Source organism: Chionomys nivalis, chromosome 4 (assembly GCF_950005125.1).
Source record: "Chionomys nivalis chromosome 4, mChiNiv1.1, whole genome shotgun sequence".
NCBI classification, from domain to species: Eukaryota; Metazoa; Chordata; class Mammalia; order Rodentia; family Cricetidae; genus Chionomys; species Chionomys nivalis.
In genome coordinates, this window is record NC_080089.1 from 115,137,370 (window position 1) to 115,163,078 (window position 25,709).

Genomic DNA, 25,709 nt, shown 5'->3' on the forward strand with positions numbered 1-25,709 from the left:
TGTAAGAGTTAGCCAATAAGATGTTAGAGCTAATAGGCCAAGCAGTCATTTATTTAATACAGTTTCTGTGTGGTTGTTTCGGGGTTAAGCTAGCCGGGCAGCCGGGACAAACAAGCAGACCTCTCCTTTACAACATGCTGGCACCTCACCTCAGATCACCTGGCTGCTCTTGTGCACCCCAAGCAGACCAAGTCAGGTGGAAGAGGAGAGGAAACCAACCAAAGTGTTAGCATGCCATTAGATTTTGAATATGAAATGACCCCAAAAGTTTCATGGGTTGAATATTGGATACTGACCTGGTGGCCCTATTTTAAAAAGCTTGATGAACTTAGGAGGTGGGTCTTTGTTAGAGAAAGTAGGTCACTAGAGACAAACCTTTAAAAGCTGTACATGGTGCCTGGGCCATTCCTCACCATCTTCCCTAACCTTCAAGAGTTGGAGAAACTCACCCTCCCCCCATTCCCACCCCCATGATGTTCAGCTAAAGCACATGGGGCTGAGTGGCTATGGAGGAAGCCTTTTGAAAACATGAGCACCTTTATCGAAAATGAGGTTTTCATAGGTTTGTGGGTTAAAATCCGGGTCTTCTATATGATTCCATTGGTCGACTTCTCTGTTTTTATGCCAGTACCACACTGTTTTCATTACTGTAGCTCTGTAATAGAGTTTGAAGTCAGGGATGGTAATGCCTCCAGAAGTTCCTTTATTGTATAAGATTGTTTTGGCTATCCTGGGTTTTTTGTTTTTCCATATAAAGTTGATTATTGTCCTCTCAAGATCTGTGAAGAATTTTGAAGGGACCTTGATGGGGATTTCATTGAATCTATAAATTGCCTTTGGTAGAATTGCCATTTTTACTATGTTGATCCTCCCAATCCAAGAGCAAGGGAGATCCTTCCATTTTCTGGTATCCTCTTCAATTTCTTTCTTCAATGCCTTAAAGTTCTTGTCAAATAGATCTTTCACTTCCTTGGTTAGAGTTACCCCAAGATATTTTATGCTGTTTGTGGCTATCGTGAAAGGTGATGATTCTCTTATTTCCCTCTCTGCTTCCACACTGAGACAGTGGGGCCGATCTATTGGGAGCTCACCAAGGCCAGCTGGACTGTGACTGAAAAAGCATGGGATAAAACCGGACTCTCTGAACATGGTGGAAAATGAGAGCTGGCGAAAGGCCAAGGACATTGGCACGGGGTTTTGATCCTACTTCATGTTCAGGCTTTGTGGGAGCCTAGACAGTTTGGATGTTCACCTTCCTAGACCTGGATGGAGGGGGGAGGACCTTGCATTTTCCACAGGGCAGGGAACCCTGACTGCGCCTGGGACTGAAGAGGGAAGAGAAGAGGAATGGGGGAAGGGGGGGAGAGGTGGGAGGAGGGGGAGGGAAATGGGAGGCAGGGAGGAAGAGGAAAATTTTTTTTTCAATAAAAAAAAAAGAAAGAAAACATGAGCAGAAATTATTACTCCGTGAAAGTCGTTTTGTCAGGGCTGAAGGACGTCTCAGCAGTGAGGAGGTCTTGCTGCTCTTTCAGAGTGCCTCTGTTCCATTCCATGCTACCTACCTCAGGCAGCTTGCATATGCCTGCCACTCTAGTTCAGGGCACCTAGCAATCTCTTTTAGGCTCTGCAGGCACAGCATTCAAGTGGCAGACAGACAAACACACAGAAATAAAAAGTAAGTCTTTAATTTTTTTTGTTTTTTTTGGGGGGGGGGTTGGTTTTTCAAGACATAGTTTCTCTGTACCTTTGGTGTCCGTTCTGGAACTAGCTCTTGTAGACCAGGCTGGCTTCCAACTCCCAGACATCCACCTGCCTCTGACTCACGAGTGCTGGGATTAAAGGCGTGTACCACCACTGCCCGGCTAAAAAGTAAGACTTGAACCTGTTCTCTCACGCTGCTTGCAGTTAGACAGAAGTAACCAGAGCAGAGGCTATAGTGAGCGGTGTCTGCGAGAGCTCACTCTTCTATTCTCTTGTATGAGATTTTGGAAGGAAAGGGTTTTCATCAAAGGATGACAGTAAGCAGAATACACAGGGTAGCTATGCCCAGGAGAAAAGTTATAGAAGGTGGGCACATGATGTAGAGGTGCAGAAGTGGGACCAGTCTCAGTGTGGGGGCTTCCACGGATTGAGTTTGGCATGTGAGGGAATGTGATGGCCAAGAAGTATCACTGAGGAAGGGGCAGTTCCCCCTTCTCCCCTGCTGTGAGAGCTTTCACAGTGTATGCAGAGGCAGAAGGGACAGAAGCCTTCTGAGAAGGGCTGAGGACCTGGGTTGTCTACCGACATTGGCAACAGTAACAAGGACACAGTGGTCCACAGTAACAAGGACGCAGTGGCCCACAGTAACAAGGACACAGTGGTCCACAGTAACAAGGATGCAGTGGTCCACAGTAACAAGAACACAGTGGTCCACAGTAACAAGGATGCAGTCGCCCACAGTAACAAGGACGCAGTTGTCCACAGTAACAAGGATGCAGTGGCCCACAGTAACAAGGACGCAGTGATCCACAGTAACAAGGACGCAGTGGTCCACAGTAACAAGGACGCAGTGGCCCACAGTAACAAGTACACAGTGACCCACAGTAACAAGGACGCAGTGGCCCACAGTAACAAGGACACAGTGGTCCACAGTAACAAGGACGCAGTGGCCCACAGTAACAAGGACGCTGTGGCCCACAGTAACAAGGACGCTGTGGTCCACAGTAACAAGGACACAGTGGCCCACAGTAACAAGAACGCAGTGGTCCACAGTAACAAGGACGCAGTGGCCCACAGTAACAAGGACACAGTGGTCCACAGTAACAAGGACGCTGTGGCCCACAGTAACAAGAACGCAGTGGTCCACAGTAACAAGGATGCAGTGGCCCACAGTAACAAGGACGCAGTGATCCACAGTAACAAGGACGCAGTGGTCCACAGTAACAAGGACACAGTGGCCCACAGTAACAAGTACACAGTGGCCCACAGTAACAAGGACGCAGTGGCCCACAGTAACAAGGACACAGTGGTCCACAGTAACAAGGACGCTGTGGCCCACAGTAACAAGAACGCAGTGGTCCACAGTAACAAGGAGGCAGTGGTCCACAGTAACAAGGATGCAGTGGTCCACAGTAACAAGGATGCAGTGGCCCACAGTAACAAGGATGCAGTGGCCCACAGTAACAAGGACGCAGTGATCCACAGTAACAAGGACACAGTGGCCCACAGTAACAAGGACACAGTGGCCCACAGTAACAAGGACGCAGTGGCCCACAGTAACAAGGACGCAGTGGTCCACAGTAACAAGGACGCAGTGGCCCACAGTAACAAGGACACAGTGGCCCACAGTAACAAGGACGCAGTGGTCCACAGTAACAAGGACGCAGTGGCCCACAGTAACAAGGACACAGTGGCCCACAGTAACAAGAACGCAGTGGTCCACAGTAACAAGGAAGCAGTGGTCCACAGTAACAAGGATGCAGTGGCCCACAGTAACAAGGACGCAGTGGCCCACAGTAACAAGGACGCAGTGGCCCACAGTAACAAGGACGCAGTGGTCCACAGTAACAAGGACACAGTGGCCCACAGTAACAAGGACACAGTGGCCCACAGTAACAAGGACGCAGTGATCCACAGTAACAAGGATGCAGTGGCCCACAGTAACAAGGACACACTGGCCCACAGTAACAAGGACAGAAGCTTGGTGTGACCTCGAGCCTGTTAGCCTAATGCCTTTATCTTGTTCTCCACTCATGCAAAAATGGGCATAAAATTGATATTGTGTTGCTACCCGATATGGTTGGATCGTCTATAACACTTCTAGACTAGTGACTGTCACACAGGAAGCTCCCAGTCCAGGATGGTGATGATGACTGTGAGCTGTGCCTATGGCCTAGAGCTGTTGGGGGTGCAGGGCTTTGCAGATACAAATGGCAAGTCACAGACACTTCCAAGTCTGGCACCATTTGTCACCTCCCCTTAGTTTCTATCCCTTGTAACTGAAGTTCTGGGGAAAGATTACCACTGCATTGTTCAGGAGCAGCACCTAAAACTTGAAGCCCACCCTCCAGCTAGTCAGCAAGGAATGAAGGGTTCCAATTCGGGATGCCAGTCATCACCGTCTTTGGGTTTTAACACATACCATGGGTGGTTCTGTTCAAGGCCCACTGTGGTGGCCTACAGAATTCCACTCTCATTTCTTAAAGCACATACACCATCTCTCTCTCTCTCTCTCTCTCTCTCTCTCTCTCTCTCTCTCTCTTTCTTTCTATACCATCATCAATGGCTCTCTTCAGTTTCTAGAAGAAAGCTCCACCTACTTAGCACTGGCCCTAGGGCCTTTCAAGAGCTGGGTCCTACATATGCCATACTGTAGTGAGGAGGCAAGCGGGCCTCCTTTTCATCCCACCTGACTCGGCATGGCTAACACCCGAAATAACAACAAACAAATTGTATTCATTTAAACACTGCCTGGCTCATTATATCTAGCCTCTTTTTTGGCTAATTCTTACATATTCATTTAAGCCATATCTAGTATTCTGTATAGCACCATGAGGTGGTGGCTTGTCGGGTAATATTCTAGCCTACATCCATCTTGGGTCAGAGAATCATGGCATCTGACTCACTTCCCTTCTTCCCAGCATTCTGTTCTGTCTACTCCACCCACCTATGTTCTGACCTATCAAGCCAAGCAGTTTGTTAATTAACCAATGAAAGCAACACATAGAAAGAAGACCCACCTACATCACCATACTCTTATGCCAACATCCCTCACCTGTGCTAGGCATTTCATGCCTCCAGACCCCGAAAAGAGGTTGTTCTTTCTGATTTTCCCTCCCTCCCATTCATATGCCTCTACTTCCTGGACAAATCACATTGCTGTGGCTCATTGATGGTACATCCATTTCTCTTCATCAGTCCATGTGGACAGGGTTGCCAGACATGTTTTCATTTTACTAGGTATCCAGGGAATGGTGCAAAGGTACACTAAGAAGGGGAAATCTTTCCAAGGTTACACAATCTATCAGAAAAAAATGCTCTCTTCAAATCACTGTGATTGTGTTTCCATCTGAAATTGAAGCCACTGATTATAGTATAGACAGAAGTTTCTCCCCAGCTGGTTCTATAGCAATTCAATACCAAAGAAACACACAAAGGCTTACATTAATTATAAACTGTTTGGCTTATTGGCTCATGCTTACTATTGACTATCTCTTACAACTTAAATTATCTATGTTTAGCCACGTGGCTTGGTGCCTTTTCTCAGTAAGGCATTCTCATCGTGCTTCCCCTGCATCTGGCTGGTGATTTTATTTCTGCCTTTTCTCTTCCCAGAAATCTCCTAGTCTAGTAGCCGTGCCCATACTTACTGCTTGGCTACTGGTCAATCAGCATTGTATTAAACCAATATAAGTGACAAATCTTTACCGTGTACAAGAGCATCATCCCACAGCATAGTAAAGTGTCTTCTCAGAGAGAGCCCCTTGGTTTGGTCTGCAGAGCCATTCCTTGGATATGGTAGCTCACACTAAGAGTGTCCCTCGGGAATAGAGTTTGGGATTACCATGTGGAAGAGAACACAAATTTCCAAAGGTAGCAAAGGTGTACATTCCCTGGAGAGTCTTAGGTGGGAGGGAACCTCTGGGGTAGACAGGCTACTCACAGTCTACCTACCCAGTGCAGATTGGGTTGCTGACTAATGATAAAGAGAGGCCTCTGAGCCAGGTGGTGATGGTGCACACCTTTAATCCTAGCACTCAGGAAGCAGAGACAAGTGGATCTCTCAGTTTGAGGCCAGCCTGGACTACAAAGCAAGTTCTAGGACAGCCAGAGCAGACACGGAAAATACACACTGGATGCTTCTCCGCTAACCTTTCTACATGCAGTTCAGGACCCAGCTCAAGGAATGGGTACCACATACAGCAGGCAGAGTTCCCATGGCAACTCACCTGATCGAGATCCTCTCCTGCAGACATGATCTCCAGCTGATTCGAGATTGTGTCAAGTTGACAATTAACACAAAATGTCCCAAGGACTTTTTCTTGGGGTGGTGGAGGTCAGAGGTCGGCTTCCCTGAAGTTCTTAGAGGACGTCTCTCAGGATAAAGTCCATGGTGGGTAATCTTTAACGTCATACTTATTGGGAATCCAAGGGGGAAGAGGTGAGACTGGCCTAAGTGATGGTAATCCCTCACATTCCGTCCAGACCATGATCAGTTCCGACCTCGGCCTGGCATTGAGCTGATGGCTGGGCTAGAGGTTATGATTGATACCCTTGTTCTTGCTCTGAACCACAGAGAGATTGCCCACCCCACACCCACTCCATCTAGAGAATTATTTGCTGTCCCTGAGGATTTAGCCAAAGATCCTGAAAAGCCTTGTTTGCCTATCTAACCACTACCCCATACCTACCTAGGCTGTATCCTCTGAGTTGTCATGACAACTTTGACAGAACCATCTCAAGGAAAACATGATATTTTATTGGATGAATCACAACTTAACTCCTCCTATACAAGGGGCTATTTTTAGCTCCTGAGGGCTGGCCTTAGAGAAGGACAGATTCTTCCCAGAAGCCAGACTAGGCCTAGAATTTGAGACTTGGAATCCATTTCCCTCTACCCAGGCAGTAAAGTCCAAACCACAATGTTCTGGGGAACCTGGCCCTCAGGGATCTGGACTGGGTTGTTTCCCATTGCTGGGTTCCTTCAAGTCGGTGTTGAAGAATCCACTTGCTTCTGATTTTAGAGGCATTGCATTAAGAATGGTAATCTTTGCCACTTCATCAACCACGTTGCTGGGTTCCTTCAAGTCTGTGTCAGAGGACCCACTTGCTTCGGATTTTAGCGGCAGGGCATTGAGAATGGTATTCTTTGCCACTTCGTCAACCGAGATGTCAGACATTGACTCCTCAGATAGCATCATTTCAGTGACGTCCTGGCTTTTCCTCTTGGAGTCAATAGACTCTCTGTTGATGCTGAGAAAAAGCACGAGACATTTTCAATCATAATCTCTTCTGGGAGAGATGGGCTTTCTCATTCATCTAGGTCCCCAGCTAAACCTGGTCTTGGATCTTCAGGATCAGGCTGACTCCATCTCCTGACCCCACTAGATCCCTTTCTTTCCCGGAATTTTGGAGCTTTTCTCAGCGTCTCTGTAACTAGCTTCCACTGAATGCCTGTCACATGATAGATCTTTTACAATTAGGTTTAATTTTCTCAAACACCCTTCAGGAGAAAAGGTCCTAACACTGAAAGAATTTATGTCACCTTAGTTCCCTTGTCTCCAAAAATAATAACCCAGTCTAGACAGGCATATGGGGCAGGGCAAAGGGACGCTCTATGGGCAAGGAAAGCCAAACAGAGGGGGAGAACTGACAGGACCTAAGCTGGACCCAGGCCTGTGATCATATCCAGAAGACCTGGGGAGACGGCTTTGAACAGGGTGATCTGTCATTGGGATGGACAATATTTGGCATACTCTAAATTCCCAGCACTTGTGACAAGCAGACCCTACTCATCTACCTTGAACGGTACTCCATGCTATCACGGAAAGGCTGGTTTCCTGTTTCTGGCACCAAGGAGGAGAAACACAAGGCCAAAACACAACAGAGACAGCAGAATAATACAGGCAGCTGTGTTTTGATATGGTTGTAGACTGCCAGAGCTGAGATGCCTCCAGCTGAGAAGGCTAGAGACACCATTCCCAGACCTGTGGACCTGAAAGCAGAGTTGAGAACTGAGGCTCAGAGGCTGGGTACAGTGAAAGAGAGAAGCTACCTAAAATCATACCTTCTGCTCTTTACCCCGTTCCATCCCAGTGTGTGACATGGAAGAACCTAGTTCTTTATTGAATTAAGAGGGGTAGTTATTTCCCCTGGGCTGCCTTCTTGGATATCCAGAGTCAAAGAGTTATTAATCATGTATACATCATACTAATATATGATCACGTGAGGAAAGGATACAGCCCAGGAGTCAGAAAGATGGGGATTCTATCACCAGGAACTCCGTGGCAGAAGAGGCAGAACCTCAGGGTAACACAAACTCATTACAGGTACCTGGTGTGGGCTGGTTAGTTTTGTCATCCTGGCACAGTTAGACTCATTTGGGAAGAGAGAGCCTCAGTTGAGAAAATGTCCCCTTCAGATTTACCTATGGGCAAGTGTGGGGGCATTTCCTTGACTGATGATGTGATGTGGGAGGGACCAGCTCCCTGTGAGCTGTGCCATCCCTGGGAAAGGTGGTCCTGGGGTGTATAATAAAACAAACTAAAGAATCCATGAGGAATGAGCACGGAAGCCACATTCCACCATGGCTTCAGATTTAGTTCCTGTCCTCAGGATCCTCTCCTGAATTCCCCGTGAAGGTGTGCTGTGAGGTGAAGCAAAACCTCCTTTCCCCAGATGCTTTTGGTCTCAGCATCTACCACAGCAATAGAAAGAACTGAGGACCAGGAACCAGGCAGGGTCTAGAGTCAGACCCCACGATATGGTCATATTCCTTGTCAATCGGACAGAATCTAGAATCACCTGGACTGACTTCTGAACATGATTGCAGGGGATCAGGTTACCTGGGCTGGGAAGCCTTCCCCACTATGGGCGGCACCATTCCCTTGGCAGGGATCCTGGACTATGCAAGTGAGGAAAGGGAGAAAGCAGTGACAGGGCATGCATGCAAGCATCGCTGCTTCCTGACTGTGCGGTCATGCAGTCAGGTGCTTCTAGCCCCTTCTGCCTTGCTCGCCCTACCATAAATGATCTGTTTCCTTGAACTGAGAGCCAGGACACACTCCCTCTCTGTAAGTTACTTTTGCCACGGTTATTGGATCACAGTGACATATAAAGAAACTAAGACATCATCCTTTACAAATGCCAGCTCTGCTACCCGCTGTGCATGACTGACAACAGGGGCCTTTCCTGACTTTGGCTTTGTCAACTGGAAGAAGGCAGATGATGGACAGCATTTGGGTTTTGTTTTCTGACAAGAGCTGAGTGAGCCAACCCATGCACACCGTGTTTAACACAGCGACTGTTTTATGGCAAATGCTGTCTTGGCACTGTCCCATCCCTCTCCTTCCCCTCAGCCCACCACACTCCATACCTGAGGGCAGTGGGGAGGAGCTCACAGGTGTAGATGAAGAACACAGTGACACTGGCTGCCACGTTAAACTGTCCAAGCACAAGCATCAAGATTATCATCGACTTCAGCTCTGGGAGAAGAAAGCAGGGACCTGAGTCTTGGGCCACCCTACCTTGGGGCCTTGCAGCCTTCTCTCAGTCCCTTACCAAAGGCAACTGAATGGCCCACCCCTACCACTTAGTCACCTAGCCAGCAGACTCAGACATTCAGCCAGAGGAAGAGTTGATCTGCATAGGCCAGGCCAGTCCTGAAGTTACTACCATGGGAGAGTTGAACAGGGCTTGGGGCAGGCCAAACCCTATTTGGGGGAAGATAGAGTTTCCAAATGAACCTGAAACTTGCTGATTCAGAGAGATTAGCTGGGCAGCAAACCCGAAACTCTCCTGTCTCTTTCTCCCCAAGAGGCAGACTATGAGACATACTGTCCTGAGTGCAGGGTAACCAAAGTCAACTCTTTATGTCTCTGCAGCAAGTGCTTCAAAAATTGAGCCATGACTCCAACCCTCAGACTTCTATCTCCAGAATCCTATGCCTAGTTTCTTGCCTACACATGAGATCTGTAAATCTGCCAGCTAGATTCAGTGCTCTGTGTAACAGCAACAATAATGTCAATACCAATAAACACCAGGCTATAGAAACCTAAGAAAGTTTCATTCTGTTGTAGCTAATCAATATCTGATAATGTCAGGAGGATGCCGAGAGTTTCTCTGAGAGAAAGAAGGGAGCTCCTTCTGGAAGCATGCATTGCAGCCCCCCACTAGGCCTTGGCCATTGGTGGGGCACCATAGCTCTGTGCACTCTGGCCCCACAGACTGACCCGGGTTCACTGCCCAGGGATCTTTGAGTTGGTGGCAATAATACCAGACACCAGGAGCCAGGCAACGAGACCCTGGGAAATCCCTCTGAACAAGAATATTGGCACAGGTCCAGGTTGCCACCACCCCAATGTCCCATGAATAGATTATCCTAGACAGCATAGGTAGCCGGGAATGCTTGCCAATCAAAGGCTGCATATGAGAGGCACGGCCTGGGGCGTGAGTTCAAAGAAGACTCTGCCACCATCTACTCTCATTTACCCACTAGATCTGCTTCCGGTGTGGACTGGAATGGAGTCCCAGAGACCGCCTGCCCTCATATACAAGGATAACTACTTTGGGGATAGCCTGAGTTCCTCTCTCAGGACTCTGAATGTGGATACTGCTGTCTTGGGGGATGGAAAATGATACATGCAGGAAGCCACCTGCCATGTGCTTTCTAGCCAGCCAAGATAAGAGACACTAGGAAGCCCAGGAAGAGACCGGAGTGGAGGCAGCCTTCCTGGCAGGTTATACCTTGAGTAAGGAAAAGGAGGAAGAAACACGAGATGGTAGCCAGGATGAGGTTCGCGAAGAGGGTACACTTTCTCCCCAAATTCTCCAGTAGAACAATGCAATACAGCCGGGCCGGCACCTCCAGAATGCCTGGGATTATTTGTATGAGGTAGGTCTCTATCTCACAATCCTTCAACTTGAGGTTCAGTGTGAAATAGATGTAACTGATGGAAAACCTGGAACAGAAGAACAAAAAAAGCAAGGGAGAGAGAAAGGAGGAGGAGGATAGAATGGTGGGAGGAACAGCAAAAGAGAAAGAGAAGAGAAAGTAGAAAGAAGTGGATGGAAGAGAAATGGGAAGAGGAAGAGAGGAGGGGAGGATTGAGTTTAGGAGGAATTGAACGGAGGCAGAGAGAAGACGTGTGTGGTAGGAATGACCTAGACAGGCCTGGCTCTCGGCCTGACCAACCTCCATGCCGTTCCTGAGTTTGATGGCAGCCCCAGACACTCACCACACACAGGCCATGGTCAAGACCACCTTGAAACGGTGCTGATTGGTGTGGAAGTCCAGGATTGAGACCTTCTTCACCTTCTTTGCCGGCAGCTGCAGCTACAAGACAACAAAGCCAGCCAATGGCAGATGGGACCCCAGCTTGCTCTCTACCCACAAACACCAGGCAAGGCCTGTCCCTCCCCCAGTGATGGCCACTCTCTGGATTGGCAGGCAGGGCTCAGTTGTGTTGCCATCATTCTGAAGCAGTAGACTAAGATCCCATGAGAGGATGAGGAAAGAGGCCTTCCCACAGTCTGCAACCATGGCCCCACTCTTGGCCCAAGGTTTCTTACCTCATTCAGTAGATTTAAAGGGATGTTCTTCTTGTTCACCTCAGCTGCATAACACAGAACCTTTTTGGCCTCGTCCACCTTCCCTTTGATCATCAGCCACCTTGGGGATTCTCGGACAACCCTGTGTGACCACCTCTCTTTTACTTCACAATTCCAGGATGCCCCAACTCCAGCTGAGATTCCTCAGCTGTGGCCATCTGTATCAGCATGTGACCAAGGAACCTTTAGGCACCACCAACCTCAAGACGCCTTCTGCTCCTTGGTGGCAGCCAAACCTTCTTTCAAGCCTCCACAAACCCCCCTGTTTAGTGATAACAGTCAGTCTCTTGATCCCTTTGCCCTGTGGTCTCTTTAACTACCCCAATCACCTCCCAGTTCTGCTTCCTGCCCTAAGAAAACTGACTTCTCTGTCTTCTGCAAATATGTGAACACACTTACATACAATATATTTATTTATTTTTTTACAGAAAGCAGCAAAGATGATTCAGAGTGGAACTTCCATGTAGAAATCTTAGCTGGCCATCTTCCTCCATGTGGTAGTATGTGCTGGCATTCCTGCCTTGATGAATATGGTTTACCACATGAACACAGGGATGCCTCCCACAAGGCTAGCGGACTAGAAATAGGTTGCGATCCCTGACAGTGGTGGTATGGAGCAGAGCTGTCTGAACACTGCAGAGGCAGTTGCATGGTCGTTGCTGTGGGTCACAGGACATGCAACTGAAGCCTAGCTGACTGCCCAAAGAGAACCTGTCCACAGCAAACAGAGAAGCTGCAAAGGGCAGACAATGTGTATGATTTGGCAGAAAAACTAGACAAGAGGAAGACAGAGGGAAATGCTGGCTTGGAATTTTGAAAATACTTTGACTTCAAAACTGAAGTATAAAGGTATTTTACTTTGGAGAAGAGGATTTGCTTTTGTTTCCACAGCAAATGAGAGGTTGTGGATTCATTCTGAGTTAAGAAAAATCAGGTTTGATCAAGGAAGACCATCTAAGAAATCCCTGGTAAGAACAGATGGCCCTGATGTCTGTCTGAGTTCTACATCCAGAACAGATTCAAGACTGCTGCCTGAGATGATCAAGCCTCACAGGATACTCCAGTCATGACTTGATGATATTTCTCAATTTTCTTTAGGTCCCCATAAGATTATCAGAGACCCCAACCAGCAGGAAGTAGCTTGGAAAACTATGCCCACATTCCCAGAAAAATGGACTATGTACATTTTCCTTAGTTTAGAATGTTTGTTACAAGTTGTTATGGATAATGGTCAGGAGAAAAGTTAAACAAAGGATATTAGATTCAGAGTTCTTGTTCCTTAAAAAAGTGGGGGGGTGAGTGCTGTGGGACAATGGTTTGTAACCTGTCAAGTGTATGTTAATAAAATGCTGATTGGCCAGTAACCAGGCAGGAAGTATAGGCAGAACAACAAGATAGGAGTAGAGTTGGGTCAATGAAAACAGGAGAATTCTGGGAAGAAGGAAGCAGACTCTGCAGTCATGACCCAGTCACAGAAGTAAGATGTGACTGCCTCGCTGAATAAGGTACCAAGCAATGTGGCTAGCATAGACAAGAATAATGGGCTAATGTAAGTTATAAGAGGTAATAAGAAGCCTGAACCTCCGTGCCAAACAGTTTTATAATTAATGTAGACTTCGGTGTGTTTCTTTGGGGTGGGACAGAAACCCAGTCAATACACAGTCACCTAGGAGATATGCCTCTGGGCATGCCTGTAAAGAAATTTCTACATTAGGTTAGTTGAGCTGGTGATAGCCACCCTAAATGGGGGCAGCATCCCTTTGGCCGGGTTCCCAGACTGAATAAAAAAGAGAGAGTGAGCTGAAGATCAGCTCTCCTTCCTCCCTCTTCCACTCTCCTCTCTGCCTCTACCTACTGACTTGGACACAATATGCTAACTGCCTTAGCTCCTGCCATGATAAATTCTACCCTGTAACTGTCAATCAAAAATAAACCTTCCTTCCTTCCTTAGGTTGCTTTTGGCAGGGATTTCATCGTAGGAATGTGAATTGTAATTAATATATCCTTATTGTTGCAGTCATGTCTTCCAAATTGAAATACTCTCTCCTGGAGGAGGAAGAGGAGGAGGAGGAGGAGGAGGAGGAGGAGGAGGAGGAGGAGGAGGAGGAGGAGGAGGAGGAGGAGGAGACACCTCAGAAAGCTTAGAAAGTTACAAGACTCATCCAAAGGTTATAAAGACAGATCACACAGCGTGGTTCAATCTCAGGAATTTTGCCCCAAAGGCAGCAATATTCGTTACTTTTCTCATTTCTATAATAAAATGTCCAGCTAAAGCTACTTAAGGAAGAAAGTGTCAGAGTTCAAGGGTCCACCGTGGTGGTGAAGTCACGATGGCAGGAACCTTAGGCAACTGTTCATGTCACATCTGAAGTCAGAAGTGGGACAATGGGTCCTTGTACGTTTTCCTTTTTATACAATCCAGGATCCCAGCCCGGAGAATGATGCCACCCCCAGTGGGCTGATCTTACCATCTTGACTAATCAAGATAATCCCTCAGAGGCATGTCTCCCAGATGATTCGAGATCTCATCACCATAGCAGCCCACAAAGCCATTGCTGTACAGTGCATTTAGAGGAATGGTAGACTGTGCTAGCTCTAGAGGACCCTAGATACATGTTCTCACAGGTAGGGCTGCTCCATTTCCTTGGTAGTTTATGCTAAAAGTACCGAGGGGCCTGAAGACATAAAGAACCTGGGGACTGAAGGGAAATTCTTCAAACAGTGATAGCAAGGAAGGAAAGGGAAAGAATGTAATTATGATATAATCTCGAGAAAAATTTTTCCTTTTTTTTTTTTTTGGTTTAGTTTTTGTTTTTGGAGACAGAGTTTGGTGCAGGAGAATTGTCTGTATTCTGTCAATCATGCTTTAAAAAATGCTGATTGGCCAGGTAGGAAGTTATGGGCGGGAAAACAAGACAGAAAGTAGAGGTGATGCAATGAGAACAAGAGAATTCTGGGCAGGAGGAAACTGATTCCTCCCAGTCCTGTGCAGACCACCAAGGAAGCAGGATGTGTCCTGTCAGCTGAAAATGACACCGAGCCATATGGCTAAAATAGTTCAGAAAGTAGGTTAATATATGTCAAGAGCTAATAAGAAGCCTGAGCTAATGGGACAATCAGTTTTATAACTTCTGGGAATCTCTGTGTGATTTTCTTTGAGGCTTGCCAGCAATGGGGTATCAGGTGGGACAGAAAGCCCAACAAGCAGGCCCCTTCTTGTTACAAGGGTTTTTCTGTGTAATAGTCCTAGCTGTCCTGGAACTAGCTCTTATAGACCAGGCTGGCGTTGAACACACAGAGATCCACCTGCCTCTGCCTCCTAGGTGCTGAGATTAAATGTGTATGTCACCATCCTTCGATAATAAAACTATTTTTTAAAAGGCAAAAGTTCCAGTCTCCAGATTTGTTGAAGAGTATAACAGCTAGAATCAGTGTTTACTTGGATTAGGGAATCCTTGGAGGAAAACCACCTAACAGAGTGGGTCCCACACTGTGGCCTGTGAGTTAGAATCACCGTTGGAAACATTAGGCGTGTAGATTAATAGACTCCACTGAGGCCTGCTGTTACAGACAGTGGAAATAAGGTTCAGCTGTCAGTCTGACACTGGGGGTGGGGCACTTGGACTGACTGGACTCTGGGGGTGGGGTCCAGTTACTGCTCAGACACTGGGGGTGGGGTCCAGCTTCTGGTCAGACACTGGGGGTGGGGTCCAGGTGCTGTTATTTTCAGGGCAGTAATGAAGCCTGAGGGTCTTGTATATGCTAGGCAAGCTCTCTACTACTGAGGTACATCCTTATTCTTAGTTATCAAAGTGACATTTATTCTTATATGGAAGAGTGGCTGGAAAGAGATGGAACCTTTCCAACATATGTCAGGTATTGAGGAAGGATTAGTTAAAAGAACATGTCTGAAGGAAGGGGCTGAAGAAAATTATGCCACAGAGAATTCAGCCCTCTGAAGACAACATCAGCTCTAAGCAAGCACAGCAGCCAGGAGAAAGACTAAAAGACCTCAGGAGGGAATTCTGGGAAAGGATCGGGAGGATCCGGAGGGAGAGAGGAGAAACTAGGAACTTGTCATCCCAAACTTACTGGCATTATTTAGTTTTTAATAATATTTACATATTATATTAGTAACCCTTGTATGGAGGTTGTATGTAGTGGGTGTATATGTGTTTATGTGTGTGGCAATGTATGTGTATGTGTGCATTCATGTGGAAGCCAGAAGTCAACATTAGGTGTCACTTCTCAAGAACCAACCTGTTGACAGAAGACACTCGTTCATTCCTGGGAGGCTGCCTGGACCATGAAATAATCACTCAGAAATTATATTATTTGCAATACTGTTTGGCCAATAGCTTAAGCATATTGTTAGTGAGTTCTTACACCTTAAATTAAACCATTTCTATTAATCTGTGTATCACCACATAGCTGTGGCTTACCAGCAAGTTTCTGGTGCATCTGTCTCCAGTGGTGGCTATATGGCTTCTCACCGACTCCACCTTATTTCTCCCAGCATTCAGTTTAGTTTTCCTGCCTATTTCTATTCTGCCCTATCACAGGCCAAAGGAGCTACTTTATTCATTAACCAATAAAAGCAAAACATATACAGAAGGACTTCACACATCTCCCCTTTTCTGTCCAAATAAAAAGGAAGGTTTTAACTTTAACATAGTAAAATTACATATAACAAAATAGGTATCAAGCCAGAATTACAGTTACAATATTTCTATCTACTTTATCTTTTATCATAACTAAGGAAAACTATAACTATAACTATCTATTCTTCAACTCCATCAAAACTCTAGATGGATTTAATATTATCTAAGTAAACAGGAAGTGCATTGTAAGCAACTTCCAAAACTCAAGAATTTACAGGGACATCTCACTGCCTGGACAGTCAACCAAAGTTCTTCTGTTACATCGGGGTACCCTCTTCAGCCTACAGGCCCATAGTATCCAGCAGACTTTTCCATGAAGCCAGAAATTTGAAGATCTGTTCTGACTCGTAATGGCAAAGTCCATCAGATCTTTCTTCTGTGTCCTGAGAATGTCTGGCAGACTCTTTCATGAAGCAATACCCTGAAGGACTGTCTTGCCTTCTTTAGGCAAATTTAGCAGGCATTTTTCTGTAGGTCCTGCATGTCCAGTTTATAGAGCATAAATCAAGCAGCCCAGGCAAGAGCAGTTTCTTGCCCAAATGACTAACAAACTCCATAAGGAGCCTCTTTGATGCCCATCATCCTCTTGAAGTAATTGGTGCTGCCAGAAGCAGATGTGTCTCATTTTCATGAAAAGTCTTAAGTTCTTAAAACATTTTAAATGCCATAATCTGTTAGTCTTTGAGAGATTTGAAGAATAAATATGCATCTCAAATTTATCTCTGTACATCTAGAAAACCTAACATGGCTACAAGCTTGACTGTTATATATGACTATCTATTAACTTCTATTTCTTAACTATACATTACATTTTAAATGAGCTGCACAAACACAATACCTTAACACAAGAGCATAAATACACATATAACAAAATAGACCTTAAATTTCTATCAGTAAACCAAGATCCATACCAATGTAAATCTATAAATAGCATATCCACCTTTAAAAGGAAGCAAACATTTAGGGAATTTGGGTGTAGTTCTCTCCAAACTGTTTTCTGCTTTTTGGGGGGGCAAAGTATTGGTGGGGGGAGGTTTACAAACATCTTTTTGGGGATCTTGGTCCATCAAACCATATTAGTCTGTAAGGAATCCACAGGTTCTCATCTTCTGTGGAAATAAAAGTAGAATCTCTTTTCTAAAGGAACATGTCCTTAGAACCAAATTTTGAAGTAAAGATACCTTTAAAAATTTATATATATATAAATATATATATATATTGGTTTAAATATATATGTTGGTTTAGCTTAGCAGCTGTACAATGAAATGTCTCTCTGCAGTCAAAAATTCAAAGAAAACACAATAACATTCATAATTCTGTCTCTCTGTGTATATTCTATCTTTATGTGGCTTATTTTTATTAATTTTTGTACAATTTTAATCTGTTATATTACTTTTACTGTCTCTTTACTCTTTTTCTTCTCTCTCTCAAGCCTATGTACATTTATCCAACACTGTGACTCATTTAGAGGTCATTTTTCTTTTTTATCTGAATCTGTCTTTATCTGCAATCCCTTTCTGATCATGGCTGCTTTTATTTTTTATGCTAAGCAGGGGTGGCTAGGACCAACTTCTTGGTCCTGCCTTCCAAAATGGTAAAGGCATGTTCACTGCCTCTGAGAGTCATGCACATTGCCCCATTTTCAGGCACATAGTGAGTTACAAGTTGTAGTACTCTGTTCACAAACCCCTTTCAAATGCTCCTTAGCTAGACCTCCCGACAGAGTCAGAGCCGTTCCTGCTGGTGAACCAGGAAGCCACCATTTTTAAAGAAGTTGGTAGCTTTTACTGCTAAAGCCTAGTCAGGAAACCTCTTAAAGGAGCCATGTCTCTGCTTTCTGCCAAGAAACAGCAATAAGCTACATTAAACTCTGGTTTTTTGTTTTTGTTTTTTGTTGTTTTTTTTTTGTATCTAGAATATCTTTCCAAGATCTCTCAGGTGTCTAAGTGGATATACTTGACCACATTCATGCCAATTTTTAGTTGGAGGCTGCTCATTCGCTTCTAGGCCTCTCAGACCCAAATAATCACACGGTAATCTGTATTTATTGCAATACTGTTTGGCCAATAGCTTAAGCATATTTTTGCTAATTCTTTTTTTTTCTTTTTATTGTTTATTTATTTATTAAAGATTTCTGCCTTCTCCCTGCCACCACCTCCCATTTCCCTCCCCCTCCCCCATCAAGTCCCCCTCCCTCATCATCCCTAAGAGTAATCTGGGTTCCCTGCCCTGTGGGAAGTCCAAGGACCACCCACCTCCATCCAGGTCTAGTAAGGTGAGCATCCAAACTGCCTAGGCTCCCACAAAGCCAGTACGTGCAGTAGGATCAAAAACCCATTGCCATTGTTCTTGAGTTCTCAGTAGTCCTCATTGTCCATTATGTTCAGCAAGTCCGGTTTTATCCCATGCTTTTTCAGACCCAGGCCAGCTGGCCTTGGTGAGTTCCTGATAGAACATCCCCATTGTCTCAGTGTGTGGGTGCACCCCTCGCGGTCCTAAGTTCCTTGCTCGTGTTCTGTCTCCTGCTCATGATTTGGACCTTGAGATTTCAGTCCGGTGCTCCAATGTGGGTCTTTGTCTCTGTCTCCTTTCATCGCCTAAATGTTTTTCTTTGGGTTCACCTTCTTAATTAGCTTCTCTAGGATCACGCATAATAGGCTCAACGTCCCCTATTCATGGCTAGAAACCAAATATGAGTGAGTACATCCCATGTTCCTCTTTTTGGGTCTGGCTCACCTCACTCAGGATAGTGTTTTATATTTCCATCCATTTGCCTGCAAAACTCAGGAAGTCATTGTTTTTTACTGCTGAGTAGTACTCTAATATGTATATATTCCATACTTTCTCCATCCATTCTTCCATTGAAGGGCATCTAGGTTGTTTCCAGGTTCTGGCTATTACAAACAATGCTGCTATGAACATAGTTGAGCATATACTTTTGTTGTATGATAGGGCATTTCTTGGGTATATTCCCAAGAGTGGTATTGCTGGGTCCAGGGGTAGGTGGATCCCGAAATTCCTGAGAAAACGCCATACTGTTTTCCAAAGTGGTTGCACAAGTTTGCATTCCCACCAGCAATGGATGAGTGTACCCCTTTCTTCACAACCTCTCCAGCAAAGGCTATCATTGGTGTTTTTTATTTTAGCCACTCTGACAGGTGTAAGATGGTATCTTAAAGTTGTCTTGATTTGCATTTCCCTGATCGCTAGGTAAGTTGAGCATGACCTTAAATGTCTTTTGGCCATTCGAACTTCTTCTGTTGAGAATTCTCTGTTCAGCTCAGTGCCCCATTTTTTAATTGGGTTGATTAGCCCTTTACGGTCTACTTTCTTGAGTTCTCTATATATTTTGGAGATCAGACCTTTGTCTGTTGCGGGGTTGGTGAAGATCTTCTCCCAGTCAGTGGGTTGCCTTTTTGTCTTAGTGACAGTGTCCTTTGCTTTACAGAAGCTTCTCAGTCTCAGGAGGTCCCATTTATTCAATGATGCCCTTAATGTCTGTGCTGCTGGGGTTGTACGTAGGAAGTGTTTTCCTGTGCCCATGTGTTGTAGAGTACTTCCCATTTTCTCTTCTATCAGGTTCAGTGTGTTCGGACTGATATTGAGGTCTTTAATCCATTTGGACTTGAGTTTTGAGCATGGTGATAGATATGGATCTATTTTCATTCTTCTACAGGCTGACATCCATTTTGCCAGCACCATTTGTTAAAGATTTTGCTAATTCTTATATCTTAAATTAACCCATTTCTATTAATTCTTGTATTGCCACATGGCTGTGGCCTACCAGCTAGGTTCTGGTATGTCGGTCTGCTGTGAACAGCTACATGGCTTCTCACTGACTTCACCTACTCTCTCTCTCTCTCTCTCTCTCTCTCTCTATATATATATATATATATATATATATATATATATATATATATATATATCTTTTCTAGCCTGGCTATATTCTGTTAAGCTATTGGCCAAAAGCAGCTTTATTCATTAACCAATAAAAGCAACACATATAAAGAAGGATTTCCCACAACACCAAAGAGTTTATTTTTGAAGTAGAGTCTCTCACCAGTGCCTGGGACTAACTAACAATACTAATCCGACTTGACGAGCAAGCATCAGGGGTCCTCCTGTCTGTGTCCCCTCAGTACTGGGATAAAAGCTTTCAGTGCCACGAGATGCTGAGGCCCGATGTCAGGTCCTCACATTTGCAAGGCAGACATGGTGCACGCTGGGCTTATCTGTATTGGTGTAGGAGGTCCTTCTGTTCATGTGTTGCTTTCATTGGTTAATGAATAAAGAAACTGCCTTGGCCTAGCTGACAGGGCAGAACTTAAAGGCGGAGAAAAGAGAAATGAATTCTGGGAAGAAGAAAGCAGAGTCAGAGAGACGCCATGGATCTGTAGCTGGAGGTAGATGTGCTGAAACTTTTCTGGTAGGCTATGACTTCATGGTGATACACAGATGGATAGATATGGGTTAAACTAATATGTAAGAGTTAGCCAATAAAAAGTTAGAGCTAATAGCTAAGCAGTGTTTTAATCAATACAGTTTCTGGGTGGTTATTTTGGATGTAAGCTAGCCGGGTGGCCGGGACAAACAAGCCGCCTCTCCTTACACACTGTATTAATAACATTTTAAAAGAATCCTTAAGAGTTTTAAATCTTTTGACCCTTAAGGTCAAGCTGTCCCAGATACACAAGAAACACATGCTACCTGGCACTAGCTACCACCCACACTCACTGATATCTGGAGGACTGTCAAGGTTGGTCCCTAACTTGTGCAGGACTGGAAAGGTCCCAAGTCACTTACTTGTCCCCTGTAGTGCTCCATTTCCTCCTTTCTCATACTTACCCTGTGTATGGTGCGGCAGGTATAGTCAGAGGCTCTGAAGACAGGCAGGCTGGGGTCACATCCCAGGTCCCAATGCCTTACCCATTTCCTATGTACCTTACCTCTACCCTCTCCTGATGCCCATCAGAGCTGTGGGATAATGTTCTTGCACACTGTAAAGATTTATCACTTGCATTGGTTTAATAAAATACTGATTGATCTGTATCCACACAAGAAGTATAGTTGGGGCAACCAGACTAGGAGAATTCTGGGAAGAGGAATGGCAGAAAGACAGTCACCAGCCAGATGCAGAGGAAGCAAGATGAGAATGTTGTACTAAGAAAAGGTACCAAATCATGTGGCAAAACATAAACAAGAATTATACTTCAATTTAAGTTGTAAAAGCTACCTAATAATGAACCTGAGCTAATAGGCCAAACAGTTTATAATTTATATAAGCCTCTGTGTGTTTCTTTGGAACTGAATGGCTGAGGGACCAGGTGGGATGAAAACTTCCATCTACGCATTAGAGTAGTTCATTTCTTGTCTCATAGCTCCTTCTCAGACTTGATTCCCCTCTCTTCAGACAGCTAGCATATTGCTTGCCCCCCAACTTGTTTTTCCACACTCTGTTACATGATGGTACCGTCACAGCCTCACCTTAGGTTGCTGTCTGTGGTCCCCACATCTAAAAACCACAAAAAGCTTGACCATGCCTCAGCTGAGCACAAGAACCTCTTTCCCTTTTCCCCTGAAGGGTCATTTCTTGGGGGACACCATTTACTCAGCTTCAACTTCCGGCTCTCTTCCAGTAAATTCAACTCAAGAAGTTGAGCATGACCATCCCAAAATTTCGGTCTCACAGCTTTAACCTTGACCCTTGCCTGTCTTTGAACCTCTGTCACTCCCACTGTCTGACCAGCTCTCAGGCTCTTCTCTGAGGGTGGTGAACGGCTTTGGTTCCTTCTCAGGTCATGCATCGCCCACCCACTTCCGTGACCCCCTTTACTAGCACCTATGAGATCCACTCCCCTGTACTCCCTGTGTTGGTTTGCTCACCAGATATTGGAGATGATGGGAAACAAGGGCGCGCCAGCCAGCAAGAACACGAGCCTCCAGTGGAAAACCTTGGTGGCAACTCCTGACAGGAAAATGATCCCTAAGGACAGGAAGCAGTGCTGCAGGATGATCGCATGGGCCCGGTGCTCGCCCACAAGCCACTCCATGACTGTGCAGAGCACATGAGAACAAAATGTGGTCAGTTTGCAGTCCCCGGGCTGGCCATTCAAGCAGCTGGTGGGCATGCCCCCCCTTCCCTGGACGTGAGTTCAGAGCAGAAAGTGTCTTCTGCCTGTTCCAGATCTTTCTCAGAGCTGGACTATCTGCATCTCCCATGGCACACCCCAATTCTTGATGAAACTCCTCAGACCCACATATGCCCTTCCATTTCTTCTGCTCAAACCACTCCCTCTAAAACTTCTGCCTAACTTGTTCAGGGCCTATCAAGGGGTCTGACGAGGGCTGAGACCAGGAACCACCCATCTTGGAGTGCTTTGCTGCTTTGACCTCCTTGGCCTGAGGCTCGGTAGATGGGTAGTTCCGTTTGGGTGTGTGCCAACAGATTCTCCATGGGAAGAGGAGTCAGAGAGCTCCAGGAAAATGACAGAATATGTTTGAGTCTAGGTATGGCTGTATATGCATTCAGGTGTTAGCATCACACAGCTCCTGGGGTAGAAGCCCCAGCTGCTTCCTGCTGTGTGGCCCTGAACAAGTTGGCTACCTCTGTGAGGCTCAGGATGAAAGGAGCAAAGCAATAGAGGGCTTAGCAGCTCCCTTGATTCTCAAGGTGCAGGTTACACAAGTAGCAGGAGAAGGAACACTTGGGGTACAGGACAATACTGTGGGGGATTAGGGTTGGGGGCACTTCCTTCTGACTCCCTCACACCCCTGGACAGCCAAGAGGGGAGCCTCTTATTCCTTCCCCACTAGGTTTTATCTGCCTCCTGTTCCCTCTTGAACTGAACCTATCTCGATCCCACCTTGCCCCATGCGAGTCAGTCACCTAAAGATGCACTGCTGATGGCGTAGCCCACACCTGCCTGGGCTGCAGTGAAGCGGAAGAACAGATACTGGTTAAAACTTTTCACAAAGGCTGTTCCGAAGCCGAAGAAGAGGAAGCCTGCCAGTGACATCAGGAAGACGGGATAGCGGCCTATCCTGTGGGTGTGAGGAGGAGATTCCACCTAGGGTCACACGTCCCTGGGCAGCCACAGTGGTGTACCTGGGCCAGGCCCTGGGTTATCTAGGGCTTTGGAGCATCCCTCCATTTGCTTTCCCCAGACTGAGATTCATTCAGAGTTCATGGGTTATGCCATCTCCTGAGAAAGATGCAGGGTGTCCTACGGATCAGTGGGAACCCAGGACACTTACTTGTCACATAAGAACCCGAAGAAGAGAGACCCTGTCAAGACGCCCGCCATAAACACAGTCTGCATGTTCTCCTTGTTTGGTTCATTGCCACACACCAGGTCAAACTGCAGGTAAGACAAGGGCATTGTTCACAGACTCCACACAGACCTAGCCCTTGGGGAAAAGAGACTGAGATTGACCCTGAGGAGAACCCTTAGGTCAGTGATTCTCAACTTTTCTAAGACTGCAGCCCGTTAATACATGCTGTGGTGACCCCAGCCATAAAATAATTTTGTTGCCACTTCATAACTGATTTTGCTACTGTTATAAGTCATGGTGTAAATAACTGATTTGCAGTATATCTCAAATGAAACCCCTATAAAGGGTTTTTTGACCTCCAAAGGTGTTGCAACCCATAGGCTGACAACCACTGCCTCAAGCAGATGACTGACACTCAGGGAAAAGGACAGGTAGTTCTATGCAGTGTCTTTACTCTGTTATCCCTGGACTCCGTCTGTCCGGCACCTGGTAGATCCTGGATCTAAATCAGGATAGAGGAAGTGAAGATATTGGGCCACAAAGGACATTGGTGGGGACTTATTAAACACAGGCAACGTATATTGTTCCTGGGCTCCAACTTAGAGCTTCCCATGGACTAAAAAGACCCGGATTTCAACTCAGGGTATGAAGTCCTGTGAGAAATGCCCAACACAAGTTTTTTCTTTTTTATCTGTAGCTTCTGTGCATTCTGCTTGGTTGCCTCCTGACCCATACCTCTTGCCCTGTGCCTCTACGGCCTCAACCCAGGCTTAGATCCAAGGTCTGCCAGATGTGGGAGAGAATACAGGGGTAACAAAGTAAAACACCCTACACACAGCTACCTATGCCCCATCTAAGGGCCCTTCATCTAAGGGTCTCTCCTTGACCAGAAGACAAGGGCCACGACATGATAAGCAATTCTCTGGACAGGTGGCAAGCCTGTCTCTACACCAAAATGCACTCTAGCTTCCTGCCTAAGACAGGGAGGGCACAGGGCTGGGAAAAAAGAACCCCAGGTTCTTTTCTGGTGCTCCCATACAGAATGTGCTCAGGCCAATTGCCCCCTGTCTCCGTCTCCTTTTCTGGGTAGCCATAGTCAACACAACACGAGACAAAATCATACCTCATTGATCAGGGAGCGCTTCTCAGCATAAGGGTAAATCCATCCATATCTGCATGTTTCTGTATAATTGAGGCCAAAATGGATGATGGAATCGAGATCCCACGACACTGGTACATACATGAGGCAGGTCTGGAAACTGCCATCGGGTGCTCGGGGCAGGGTCAGGTTCATCTGCTCAGCCACTGAGAGGTTGGGACCCACTTTCAGGATCCAGCTGGTGTTACAGTAGGGTTTCTGGGCAGTGAGCACGAAGCTATCTGAGAACATGAAGAAGGACAGCAGGCCATAGGGGATCAAGGTGAGGGCCACCAGCCTCCACTGGAATGTGCCGAACTCCCCCACAGCATCCAGAAGACTGGCCAGCTTGTCATCCCTCTTGAGCTCTGTGGCCTTCAATTTGCGTAACAACATCTCCAAGGACCAGGAATGGGAAGGAATGGAAATCTCATGCCGGTGTGTGTTCCTGGTATCGTGTTCCTCCATCTGTTCAAGAAAGGCTGATGTTAAGTCCCCTGTCACTATTCCCCGTCATCAGATCCCAGGATGGGAGCCAAGGAACAGAAAACACCCTCTGCCTTGGATCAGTGAGTACATGGTCCCTTCCTGGTCTTCCAAAGTCTCTTATTTAGAATAATCCATTCCTCCTGGCTCAACTATTCAATTTTCAGTGCAATGGATATTTTGGATGTTTTAGAGAACGTTCTCCCTGCGAATGCCAGGAACTCTCTGATAGCTCCATCACCAGGAGCTACTCACACACCTGAGCAACTCTCTGACTGACAGCTCCCTCACAGGGAGCTCCTCACACACCTGAGGCAGCACTGGAATTTCCAAGGCAGCTGGGAACTCCAGGGATCCCCTTCTTCAAATAAGTAAATAAACAATGAAGTAAAACAAACACCTGAATCAGCAGCAGGAAGGACTGGGGGGAGGGGCCAAAAGCAGTGCTTTGGTGCCCTTACCAGAAGGCTTGGAAGCCAGGGCTGGACTGTGGAACACAGCACAAGGGGCAGAGACAGCCACATGGAGACAAAGCAGTGCAGCAGGCAAGGGCAGGGAGGGTGTGAGCAGTACTCAGGACACTGCCTTGGGATAGAGGAAGGAGCAGACTCTAAGCCTAACCCTGCGTTTGGAGCAAAAACCCCTCCACAGCACTAGGGAGGTTATGGGTTGGGAATGCTGCAGTCCCTTTTTCTGTGGAAACATTCTGCAAACAGAGGATGCAAGATTCTCAAACACCAATGGCAAACAAACATTGTGTCTGAGAAGCAAGGCACTATGAGATGACAACAGCTCACAGCCCAGGTTAACTTCTAAGTCTAAGAAGGGGTAGAAGGTTGCTT

General features: G+C 46.1%; 1 protein-coding gene across 1 annotated transcript; it reads right to left on the reverse strand.

The window, feature by feature from the left end:
• Positions 1 to 6,644: 6,644 nt before the first annotated feature.
• Slc22a14 (solute carrier family 22 member 14) lies at positions 6,645 to 24,849 on the reverse strand. The gene is made up of 10 exons (XM_057768427.1): positions 24,367 to 24,849; positions 23,226 to 23,329; positions 22,858 to 23,012; positions 21,855 to 22,023; positions 11,272 to 11,392; positions 10,938 to 11,035; positions 10,447 to 10,661; positions 9,077 to 9,185; positions 7,502 to 7,696; positions 6,645 to 6,945 (listed from the first exon to the last, which is right to left on the reverse strand). The coding sequence occupies exons 1-10, from the start codon at positions 24,847 to 24,849 to the stop codon at positions 6,645 to 6,647; spliced, it is 1,950 nt and encodes a 649-aa protein (XP_057624410.1).
• Positions 24,850 to 25,709: the final 860 nt, after the last annotated feature.

Excerpts from the sequence above, each read along its gene's own strand:
- Slc22a14 (XM_057768427.1), bottom strand. The coding sequence starts at position 24,849 with ATGGAGGAACACGATACCAGGAACACACACCGGCATGAGATTTCCATT. Across the intron at positions 23,330-24,366 it reads AGCGCTCCCTGATCAATGAG|TTTGACCTGGTGTGTGGCAA; the intron begins GTATGATTTTGT and ends TCTTACCTGCAG. Across the intron at positions 11,036-11,271 it reads CTTTAAATCTACTGAATGAG|CTGCAGCTGCCGGCAAAGAA; the intron begins GTAAGAAACCTT and ends GTTGTCTTGTAG.